Source organism: Oreochromis aureus, linkage group 1 (assembly GCF_013358895.1).
Source record: "Oreochromis aureus strain Israel breed Guangdong linkage group 1, ZZ_aureus, whole genome shotgun sequence".
NCBI lineage: Eukaryota > Metazoa > Chordata > Actinopteri > Cichliformes > Cichlidae > Oreochromis > Oreochromis aureus.
Window position 1 is genome coordinate 23,420,277 of NC_052942.1, and position 11,796 is coordinate 23,432,072.

The following is an 11,796-nucleotide window of genomic DNA, read 5'->3' on the forward strand; positions in this document are numbered from 1 at the left end:
AACAAGATGTTCTTTCTGGCTGTGCACTGTGATTTTTAAAACTCAGATATGTATTTATCAGACATATTTTTAAAACTTCTCTGAACAATTTTCAGGTAGTCGGAATGTATCCTCCTTGTTTTGAGATAATTAGGTGACATTTTTATGAACCTTGAAGGTCTTGTGAGCTAATGTCACGAGGAGGCATCTGTCTGCCCAGTTGCCCTTATCTGTCTGCCCACAATTCACAGGAATTACTACTCTTCCTGTAGTTTTGTACAGAATTTAAGCAAACTTGTAAACAGTGATCAGCTAATGGATCTTCACCAAGGCTTTGCTTAGAATGAGGGTCATATTTGTCACCTTATGGGGAATTTTTCATTTTCCCAAGAATTCCTGCTGCTTGCACAGTGTCAGTCATGTTTTAGTGAAAGCTGCACACAGTGATCACCCAGTGAGACTTCATCAGGACTGTGCTCAAGCTCAAGCTCACACATGTTGTTTTATGGGCAATAACCTGTGAATTGTGATGGATCTCGTGCCGTCTCATTGATGTTGTGGTTTTCAGGTGACTGTGAACTGTACGTGAATAGTACCCGGCAGTAAAACTGCTCACAACAAACTGGGGAATTTTTTGTGTGAAGTTTCTGTACTGTTGTTTATGCAGGTATCAGTGAAATGGGTGGAGAAGGACGGTTCTTTTTATTTATTTATTTTTTTAAGACTCAGAGGAGCCTTTGCTTCTGATTTGGCCTTTCTCTTAAGCTTTTTACTTCTGTCCAAACTGCAAAGGCCTTTTGATTAGCAGTTGAATGAGACACCATTCACTGTGAGGACAAAGACGACTTTCTTTGAAAAAAATTCAAAAGCACATTGCACACAGTGTATTTGGTCGTTTCAGAGAGTTAAAAGAGGAGACGACGGACCTGTTTTCATTTAGGAAACATGTTAGATTTCTGAAGTCAATGTTGTTGTTTATGACACCATTATCTGTTATGGTGTCATTAGTGATGTGCAGAAACTTTGAAATCCAACATTCACAAGGCTTCACTCAGTGTTGAACTCTGGATCTGCTTGTAGTCTTAACAAAGCATGTATTTTGTTCATATTAAAACAGAGACTTTCAGTCAATTTGTAGATATGATCAGTGGAGCCTGTGATTGTAAATATGCAAGAATTTCTTTTCCATTCCTGTAACATGATTGGGTTGTTTGAATTTTGTATTGAACTTGAGCAGGCCCTAATTTCCTTACAGTGGTGGTCTATTGGTTTTGCTGTGCAGCACGGTGGAACAGTGGTCAGGCCCGTTGCCTCACAGCAAGACGGTCCTGGGTTTGCCTCCCACTTGGCCTTTCTCTGTGAAGTTTGCATGTTCTCCCCGTGTTTGGGTGGTTTGTAGTGACACAAATTGGTTCTCTTCAAGTTTTCTCTGCGTGAAAACAAACCAAACTAGGGGGAAGGCCGCAAGTTTACAAACTCATCAACTGATTCAAAACAGAGTAAACAAACTATATGTGTGAAAAAGCCCACAGATTACAAAGCAATTTAAAATGAAACCAAATGTCCCTGCAAACTTTGTCAGTCTCTGCTTTATTTTGTGGCTTTTGAGCCAGGTCATAACAATTTTTTTGCCTTGATTTTGTTAATAAACGAGAAAAGAGGCCTAGTTGCACAGATTTTTAACTAGTGGAGTCAGGGCATGCATAATGCCTTTCTCTTCTTGTACTGAATGTTGAAATAAAGATATTAATGACTGATGAAGATAACTGAATGGATATGGTGAAAGGCACTCATGAAAATTTTTCTCTCCTTCTGTCTGACAGATTACCCTCATAAGTATGGTTCAGAGGGTGGCTGCGCAGACCACTCTGTGTTTGAGAGGATGAAGAAGTACCAGGCATCAGCAGAAGAGCCAGCCAGAGTAAGTGTCATTAAGAACAAGAGAACAAGAACAGTTGAACAGATAAATACAGGCAGACAAGACTCGTGATATTACATGAGCTTCTTTCCACCTTACCTTCCACTGTTAACAGCAAGGTGGAAGTGTTTGACCTTACTTAAAATAGCAATATAAACTTTTTAGCCCAGGAATTTTTTAGGGGATAAATTTTTATTTTTTTTTCTTGTTGGAAAAATGTTGGATTGTTTTCAAAACCGGAAATGTGCTTATTTCCCCAGACACCATTGAACTATGCTATCGATAACAAGCATTATGTAACATTTTCTGTCCAGGATGTGAAACGCGAAGATGAGGAATCTAAAGATATTCCTGTCATTTTGAGAAAGAAGAGGGCGACGGGTAAAGAAAAAAACACCTGTCAGCTCTACATCCAGACTGACCATTTCTTCTTCAAACGCTATGGCTCAAAGGAGGCTGTCCTTGCTCAGGTATGAGGAAATGCAGTATGTGAAATCTTTTTCTTTTTAAAAAAAAAAAAAGCCTGTTTTGCTTATTTGCTGATTAGCATTAGCTCAACTCAAACCCCTTCCCTTGTTTTAGCTGCTGCCTCCCAGTGACTTCATGCTGGATTGCAAAATCAAAACATTTCTGTGGAGTGGGATTTTTGGGCTAACTTGCTGCTGCTACATCCTGACAGCAGATTTTAATTTCCTAATCTGTAACTTATACTTTTAATAAGTTTAGCTGGACAGAAGTTCTTAATCCTTTATCCATGCTCCATCTTTTCTTTAAAATGTGTTTGTACGTTTGATGTGCATTTAAATAAATGACCACATTCTAAACAAACATAATGCTAGCATATGAATGTTTTAGCTTTTTCATAGCTGACCACAAAGTCAAACTTGGTGGCTATTATGTGTTTTTAAACTTTTTGCATCTAACATTCATAGGTTGAAAACAAATGCCTACTTATGTGGTGTGTTGAATGTAGCATTATTCTAGTAGCAGGGAATTTAACCAGTAACCTGTAGCAGAGATGAGGAGCTGCAGAGATTTGGTGATCTTATTTTTTTTTTAAACCTAATAATTCACTGCTTTTTTTTCACTGCTGTACTTGTGTTACTGCTAATCTAAAATGTTGCACTCCCTGCAGATCTCCAGCCACGTAAAGGCTATTGAAACTATTTACCAGGGCACGGACTTCCAGGGCATACGTAACATCAGCTTCATGGTGAAAAGAGTCAGGGTGAGTTTGAGATCCTAAATGTCAAGATCAAACTTCAGGCCAGCCACCATTTGTAGTCCTAAATTAAATAAAGTGTTAAAGTATTATGTTTGTTTACCTTTATTTAATATGCTAGAAGTAGTTCATTTGATTTTTCATCTAATACCAGACCTCATTTGTCATCATTAGTAACAACTAAATCAACCTGCTGATATTAAAAGTGGAAGCGATCTGTTTACTTGCCTGGGATCATTCTAAACTAATCTCCTTCATTAGGGTAGTTTTGTTTTCCTACTTTTCCTTGTGATTGTTTAACTCTTTCTCACAGATCAATACCACAGATGACGAAAGAAGCCCCAGCAATCCTTTTCGCTTTGCCAACATCGGAGTGGAGAAGTTTTTGGAGCTAAACTCTGAACAGAACCACGATCAGTACTGCCTGGCCTACGTCTTTACTGACAGGGACTTTGATGATGGCGTGCTTGGCTTGGCGTGGGTTGGGGCTCCCTCAGGTTGGTACCAGACACACACACAGAGCTTTGGATGCCAGTTATCCATACTACACATTATACATTTTTTTATTAGTCTGAATATTTTATTTTTTTAAGATCACTTTGGTTCAAGAAACCAGATCTCAGTTTCAGTAGTTTGAATAGTGCTACCGCATTAGCCATAAAAAGGCTGGTGGGGTATTGCTGTCACTCTGCTTGGCATGTGGGCAACCAGGCAGGGAGACATGAACACCTAAGTTTGTGAATGCGATAACTCGAGAATGAAGAGATGTAGGAGTTTCAAACTGATTCCATATGTGCATCGACTAAAAATCTTGGAAAAGTTATAATCTCACTGATTTCAGCTGTTAGGTCAGAGGTCAAGTTTTCAGAAAATTTGGTGAAATCAAGAATGAGGGGACATAGGATTTTGAAATTTATACCGTAGGTGCATCTGCTATGAGGCTGATAGGTACCACTGGCCACTACCAGTATTTCTTTTTTTCCTGTGGTGATCAGAGGACCCAGAGTAAATGTTTGTTTATATTCTGGCAATGCTTTGAGACCACAAGAATCTGCACAGATGGCCATTTGTATTAAGAAATATCCTAATTTCTTTATATTTATGTATGTGAGAAAAACTGTTGCTCTTGAAGTGCAAAGTATGCCAGGAGCCTCTCTTTCCTGTTGGATTTCATGCTGTGGTCTTCCCACAGATTGCTCATACAGACTGGCTTTTCCCTCACATTTGTAATTGATTGTTGTGTTTGGTGCTTCTTTCCTCTCCTTTTGAATTAGCTTGGATACCATTTCAACATGAAGTATACAGCTACAAACCCAGACGATCAATCCTAGCGTATTAGCAAAACTGTAAGCTGAAAGAATTGATTGAATAAAAGACATGGAGAATAGATTGGTTGCAGTGAGCTGTGTGGTGATTGATTGAACAAAGGAAGTCTGAAAAAGGCTTTCAGGCCCACTGGTGAAGCACAGCTAATGTGTGAGTTCATGTGACTGGTTGTCATGGGTGGCTTCAGTGCAGGGTTTACACAATTGCACAGGTAAAGAGTGCAATATGTAGTAAAATGTGCAGTCAGTCTCATGGTCACTTTGCACAGAATGGACACGTTATTGCTTGAAGTGGTCTCATGTTTCTATGTAGCTGGAAGTGGTCTCCTAAACTTGCAGCGTGACTGGGAGAGTGCTTATTGTTAAGCGTGATACCCAGGATATCCAAAACAAATTTTTATTTTAGGTAATTTAACAGACAAATAAAGCAAAGAAACTTCAGGGGTCTTGATGTATTCAGGGTCTTAGACTTACAGACGATTCATCCTGTTTCAGATTATAGTTCTCCTGTTTTAAAACATTTGAAACACGTTCCTTAATTTATTGGACAACCCTTATAAGACTTTGTTTATTGGTTAAACCGACAAATAAAACATTCTCCATCTGTTAATTACTGTAGTTTATGGTTCACTGATTTTCATGAGTTCTTTTCGATTAACTGTGGAGCAGTTACCCTTGCTGAAACTACCAGCATCTCCATGCCCTGCCACAGTGTGTCTGTATGTATGTGTGTATTTTGTTGCCTATATTGAACCAGAGGGGTGTAAAATGGGTTAGTGAGCTAAAAGTAAGGTTTTGTCACCCACACAGATGGCTAAGTCACTGTTATGTGGTAACTGTTGCTGAACACACAACTTGCTTTTGAGCAGGTTAGATTCACTGTTTTAGTTGCCACGTTTTCACGTAATGTTTTATTTATAGCATGTTTTAACTGGTATTCTCTGCTGGGCGAATACCTTTCATATGCTCAAGCTGTCAAACCATACCAACATCAGGAATGAAGCCCAGATGTAAAGTAACAGCAGCACAGACTTTTGCATTCATGTGTGTATTCAGTTGGTGAGGCAGAAAATATAAAAATGTTGTTTTTGCTTGATTCTAATCTGCTAAGTCGCCTTTGACACTGCTGGAATTGCAGCTGCTAAAACACAGAACGCATACTAAGAATACCTGTTTAAAAGTAAAATTATTTTCACTTTGCTCTGTGATTTCCACGTTTCCTTTATTAGGCTATGGGATAATGAAATGTAATATTTAAATATATACACTTTAAAATCTCAGAGCTGTCACATTAAAAATAAACTGCAGCAGTGAGGGCGCATTTGGCTTTAAAATAATTAACTTAAAATGAAATGTTTATTTTATTGCTCCGTGGACTGAATTCCCAGTTTAATTATTTTCTGCAGCATTAATTTTGTGTCTTATTTACAACAGTATTGCATTTTAATGTTGTTTTCTATTCTCTATACATATTTAGCACCGTTTTATCATCATCATCATTAAATTGTTTCTGACTGGAGTAGGCGGAACTCATATGGGTCATTTTGTACAGATTAAGAATTATGATGGGCTCAACAGAACGTTGATAACCACTGTTGCGATACACATTATCTCCAACTGGACTTTTAGGTTTTGTCTAGCAAGCAAATTCAAAGAAATCCTGGCTGTGTTTAACCTGTTAATGCATTGCACCCTTTATTTTTACCGCAGGAAGCTCCGGGGGAATTTGTGAGAAGAGCAAAAAATACTCAGATGGAAGGATAAAGTCTCTGAACACTGGTATCATCACAGTGCAGAACTATGGCTCACATGTCCCCCCCAAGGTGTCACACATCACCTTCGCTCATGAGGTCGGACACAACTTTGGCTCACCTGTAAGTACTATTATTTAAATCCCGGCCTCTGCCAGTAGCCTACTTTCTCTTGCCAAGCTGTATTTATTCTATGGAACTTTCTCAGAACTCTGCTGTTTCTCTTTTGCTTGCCTACTATTTCACAGCATGACTCTGGGAGCGTATGCACCCCTGGAGAGGTTAAGGAGCAAGGACAAAAGGAGAGAGGGAACTACATTATGTATGCCAGAGCCACATCAGGGGACAGGCTCAACAATAACAAGTTCTCAAGCTGCAGCATCGGGAATATAACCGCTGTTCTACAAAAGAAAAGAGATGACTGTTTTGTCGGTAAATTCTCTCTTACGTGATAAATAAAATAAATAAAAGGATTTTGTTATCTGTTGTGTGTGTGTGTGTGTGTGTGTGTGTGTGTGTGTGTGTGTGTGTGTGTGTGTGTGTGTGTGTGTGTGTGTGTGTGTGTGTGTGTGTGTGTGTGTGTGTGTGTGTGTGTGTGTGTGTGTGTGTGTGAGTGAGTGAGTGAGTGAGTGAGTGAGTGAGTGGTGAGTGAGTGAGTGAGTGAGTGAGTGAGTGAGTGAGTGAGTGAGTGAGTGAGTGAGTGAGTGAGTGAGTGAGTGAGTGAGTGAGTGAGTGAGTGAGTGAGTGAGTGAGTGAGTGAGTGAGTGAGTGAGTGAGAGAGAGAGAGAGAGAGAGAGAGAGAGAGAGAGAGAGAGCGAGCGAGCGAGCGAGAGAGAGAGAGAGAGAGAGAGAGAGAGAGAGCGAGTGTGCGAGGGAGAGAGAGATGCTCTTTCAGTCTGTTGTTTCTGTGTGTACAGAGTCTGGCCATCCTATCTGCGGTAATGGTCTGGTGGAAGAGGGAGAGGAGTGTGACTGTGGCTACCAAGACCAGTGTAAAGACCAATGTTGCTTTAGTGCAGATTCAGGGGAGGGCGAAAAATGCAAACTTAGACCCGGCAAAGTCTGCAGGTAAGATTTTGTGATGAACTGTTGATTGTGGTATTAGTGAGCACAGAACACAGCTGTGAACAGGACAGCATTTGTTTGACTTTTGGTTGCATGTTTTTTTTTGGTTTATTTTGGATTTATTTTGCAGTCCCAGCCAAGGCCCATGTTGCACAACAGAATGTACTTTCAAGACCAATAGTGAGGTGTGCAGACCAGATTCTGAGTGTGCCAATGAGGGCAGGTGTGGTGGAAATACTGCTCTGTGTCCTGCCTCACAGCCAAAGGCGAATTTCACCTCTTGTCATAAAGATACACAAGTTTGCATCAATGGGGTATGCTCATATAATCGGCTTCATGTCTTGTTTTCCCGCTTTGTGAGTTTGTATCATAAGTTAAAGGTTTTGTTTTTTGCAATAGGCCTGCACTGGTTCTGTTTGTGCAAAGCACGGACTGGAGGTATGTAGCTGTGCTAAGGAGGATGGCAAGGATGAGGCAACTGACCTGTGCCATGTGTGCTGCCAGGACAAAAGTGAGTGTCTGATTGTTCACATGTCAAATATACACTAACTATAGTCATTTAAAACTAGAATTATCTGACGTATAGCACAAGTGACTGTTGGTTTTAATGTTTGCTTTTAATCATCTTTACAATTAAAAATTTCTTGATAATACAGATGTCACTTACTTTCTTTCTACCCTCAGCGAATCCCAGCACCTGTAGCAGCACAGGGTCAGAGAGATGGGCCCAGTATTTCAATAGGAAAGTGGTGACGCTGCAGCCTGGCTCACCCTGCAATGACTTCAAGGGATACTGCGATGTGTTCAATAAGTGTCGCCTGGTGGATGCCGACGGGCCACTTGCAAGGCTAAAGAAAGCCATCTTTAATCCTGATTTCTATAATGGTATTGCAGACTGGATAGTGGTGAGTGTCTCAGTGTGGGAGTGTATATAGTGAGAAAGATTTGTCAACATGGTGAAAAACACACATAGCTAATATTTTTAGTGATTCTTGTCTGTGCTTAAATATTCTTTATTACATTCTGTGTCCTTCAGGCCTACTGGTGGGCGGTGCTGTTGATGGGTATTGCTCTGATTATGCTAATGGTTGGCTTCATCAAGGTCTGCAGTGTCCACACACCCAGTAACAACCCCAAGCTTCCTCCACACAAGCATGTGTCTGGTACGGTATCTAAACCAGGGCTCTGCAAAAGAATGAAACTGTGATGACATCTGTGGCCTGTTGTGGTTAAAGAAAAACTAATTTTGGAGCTGAGGTAGAGAAGGGAAATTTGATATTAAAAAAGTTTGTTTACTTTCATTTTGGATGACAAACTCCATACTGGTTCTATTTGTAAGGTTTAGTCAATTTCATTACATCATGGATTCCACTGATAGCACATGTCCATGTTAGTGAGTAGATGGGCCATGACTTCCAATTCATTCAAATCAGGGTTTTCTTTTCTTCTAACTATAGCCTATTTGTGACAAATTAATCTTCAGACTTCTAAAATCTCAAGTATTTCCTTTTTTAAGAATCCAATTGCAAAGTACAGTTTAACTTGATTAGGTCATCCACCACAGAGGTTTTTTCCTCTTGTTGTAAAACCTTATAGCATAAAAAAATTACGCTAGTTTCTTTTCTTTGTAAGGATTTCTCTTTAATCTCAGAGGATGTATATTTTTTCTCATACATTTTTTATTTAAACCATTGAGTTTTTTATTTAATAATTTTTTTAAAAAGTATTTTTTTTAAACAAAAAATGTATTGTATGAATTATTGGGGGAAAAATTTTTTTTTTTTTCAATAATTCATATAATACATTTTGCAAGTATACTAACAGTACATGTAACTGAGTTTATATTTACATGTTTTAGTAGGCCATGGCCATGAATGTCATGGTAATTTGAGACTTTTAAGGAGTTTAGAAAAAAATCTAAAATAGATTCAATCTGTGTAGGATCAATAATATACACCCTCCACAACATTTAATTAAATGTCCCTTAGTCAAGCTGCAGCTTGAACAAATTTTGCCAAGAAGACTGGTCACATATCCAGTCAGAATTATGCCAAAAGCATCGGGTTGAGGTGCAACTTGCTAAGGGATATTCCCATGTATGGATCCCTGTATGGATTAGAGAAAATCCCAAACAAATTTAAACTTTTGCATCTAATTCTTGTGTTTTAAATAATTTAAAATTTATGATGCACAGTTATTCCACCCTGGAAAATGAACAGTTCAGATAAATCATTAAAATCCCTAAATTATCAGGACTTTCATGCCCATGGTGGGTGTGTGTGTGTGTGTGTGTGTGTGTGTGTGTGAGTGTGTGAGTGAGAGAGAGAGAGAGAGAGAGAGAACGAGAACATCTTTGTGGGGACCAAAAATTGGAAGTTTACTTTACTTGTGGGGACCAAAATCCCGGTCCCCACGAGGCACGAAAGCATTTTTGAGACTCAAAATGTGGTTTTAGTGTCAGGGTTACAATTAGGTTATGGTTAGGTTTAGGGTAAGGGTTAGGCATTCATTCTTTAGGGTTAGGGTAAGTGGCTAGGGAAAGCATTATGTCAATGAGATGTCCCCAGAAGGATATAAATACACACAAGTGTATGTGTGTGTGCAAACTTCCACAACTGTGGATAATTGAATGCATATTTAGGTTAAAGAGACAAAGAGATGGCTGAATAGCAAGGTGCTAAGAAATATTTTGTTGTCCAACATGATTACCTTATCATGTAATAGTCAGTAATTCTACTGTGGGGATTTCTAACAATATAAATGGTAGTAGCATTAATTTGCAGCATTCACTGTATTTCTTTAAGTTAATTGAGATGTCCATTTCCTGTAGACACCCTGAATACCCTGAGACGGCGGCCCCCAGCATCACAGGGCCAGCGCCAAGCTCAGGGCCAGCGCCAAGCTCAGGGCCAGCGCCAACCTCAGGGCCAGCGCCAAGCTCGGGGCCAGCGTCAGCAGCAAAGAGAGCAGTATCAAATGGGACTGCTGAGATAATGAGGCAAAAGTCCGCTTGTTGCCTTGGTTCTTCTTCGTGCCTACAATCGGAGCACCTTACTCCAAAGAGTTACCTTTACCACTTATTGCAGAATTCTGAGAACTTGCAACTGAAACATTTTTACTGGACAAAACCTGATGTATTTTGGGGTCTAACAAACTCACTCACCTCTGCTCTAAGAGCAAGACTAGCAGTGGTTCACTTAGCTTTTATAGGAAATACATTTTTCCAAGGATGAACGGGGGAGAAATTCACTGATCTCCGTTATTTAGTCTTAATCTTGTTTCTTTTCTTTTTTTTAAACCTTTGAATTTTTTTTTTCTTTTTTGTGGAGGAGAAAGAAGCAAATTTATTAGTTTTTTCACGAGTTTCTGCTGCCAATCAAAAACAGATCTGAGACTTTTTGTTTGAAAAGAACCTGTTTTTCTTTTGCCAATGTGATACTTTTTTTCCCAATACATATAATATATTTTTGTTTTTGTTTGTAAGGCATACTTCTGTTCCTTCTGTGTGCAACTGTATAAATGTTTAGGTAGTTTTGTCTTTTGTTTCGCATGAATTTATTTTTCTTTGAATGGAGATCGTTCACTGTTTTAATTCATCTTCTCAGGATCAATAAAACGACAGAATACAAGTGTAAAAGACGACTGCTTGACTGGAAGAATGTAGATAAATGAGCTCGATGAGACCAGTGATTCATCTGGTGTTCTGAATCTGTGTATTTGTAGTTGTGATATGGTCTGCAGATGTGTTTACAAGAAAATACTTGGGGTGGAATCGAATGATGAGAAAATAGCTTTTATTAAACTGATTGTATCACACTTGTATTCTGTAATAACTCTTTTTACCTAACTGGTTGCTTTGACTCTGAACTGTGAAACAACCACTTTGTGCTACATGTAGATCTTTACATTCAGAAAAATGAAAGCAAAAACCAGAATGTGTTAAACCAAACTCACAGTACAAGTATACAGAAATGATTAGAGGAGAGAAGAGTCCTGGTTTGACTGTCGTGTCTTTTAATTCTTGTCATCTGTCCATCTTTTCACACATTAGCAGTTAAAGACAAAATAAAACCACTCAAATGCAGTCAGGCCTTTGTACCCAGGTAAGGAACCTGCCCAGATTTAAATGTGGTTTGTTTTTTGTTTTTTTTGTTTTTTGCTCTTAATGCTTTTTAATGCAGTTGAGATTGTTTCTATTTGTGCATGGAGTTGGGAAATCTAGCGATTCTAATTGTATTATTGCTTTGTTGCTGCTGTTAACAGATCTTTATCGGAGTGAACAATCACAACGCATCAGCCATCCACTACTGTTCTGTCCTTCTTTTTCCTACTGATTGGGGATTTTGTTAACCTTTGTTACTCCCTTTGGTTTTGTGTGATTACATTAAATATGTGCCTACTCAGAGCAGTGTGACTGAAGTTGATGTACAATTGTCAGCGATCGTTACTGAAGACTGAAACGAGGTCTGTGTGATGCAACTTAGAGCATAGCAGTGCCTGACTGTAGACACTCTATCAGCCAGCACGTGAAGAATC

At 39.1% G+C, this 11,796-nt stretch overlaps 1 protein-coding gene across 1 annotated transcript in view; it reads left to right on the forward strand.

Annotated features, from left to right (window-relative positions):
* adam10a (ADAM metallopeptidase domain 10a) overlaps positions 1 to 11,665 on the forward strand; it is a 29,722-nt gene extending 18,057 nt beyond the window's left edge. The window contains exons 5-16 of the mRNA XM_031758092.2: positions 1,803 to 1,900; positions 2,212 to 2,367; positions 3,033 to 3,125; positions 3,433 to 3,616; positions 6,155 to 6,318; positions 6,444 to 6,627; positions 7,113 to 7,263; positions 7,391 to 7,574; positions 7,660 to 7,771; positions 7,945 to 8,165; positions 8,297 to 8,423; positions 10,091 to 11,665. Of these exons, the coding sequence (XP_031613952.1) occupies positions 1,803 to 1,900; positions 2,212 to 2,367; positions 3,033 to 3,125; positions 3,433 to 3,616; positions 6,155 to 6,318; positions 6,444 to 6,627; positions 7,113 to 7,263; positions 7,391 to 7,574; positions 7,660 to 7,771; positions 7,945 to 8,165; positions 8,297 to 8,423; positions 10,091 to 10,254 (1,838 nt within the window). The 3' untranslated portion in view covers positions 10,255 to 11,665. The remainder of the gene's footprint in view (positions 1 to 1,802; positions 1,901 to 2,211; positions 2,368 to 3,032; positions 3,126 to 3,432; positions 3,617 to 6,154; positions 6,319 to 6,443; positions 6,628 to 7,112; positions 7,264 to 7,390; positions 7,575 to 7,659; positions 7,772 to 7,944; positions 8,166 to 8,296; positions 8,424 to 10,090) is intronic.
* The last annotated feature ends 131 nt before the right edge of the window (positions 11,666 to 11,796 follow it).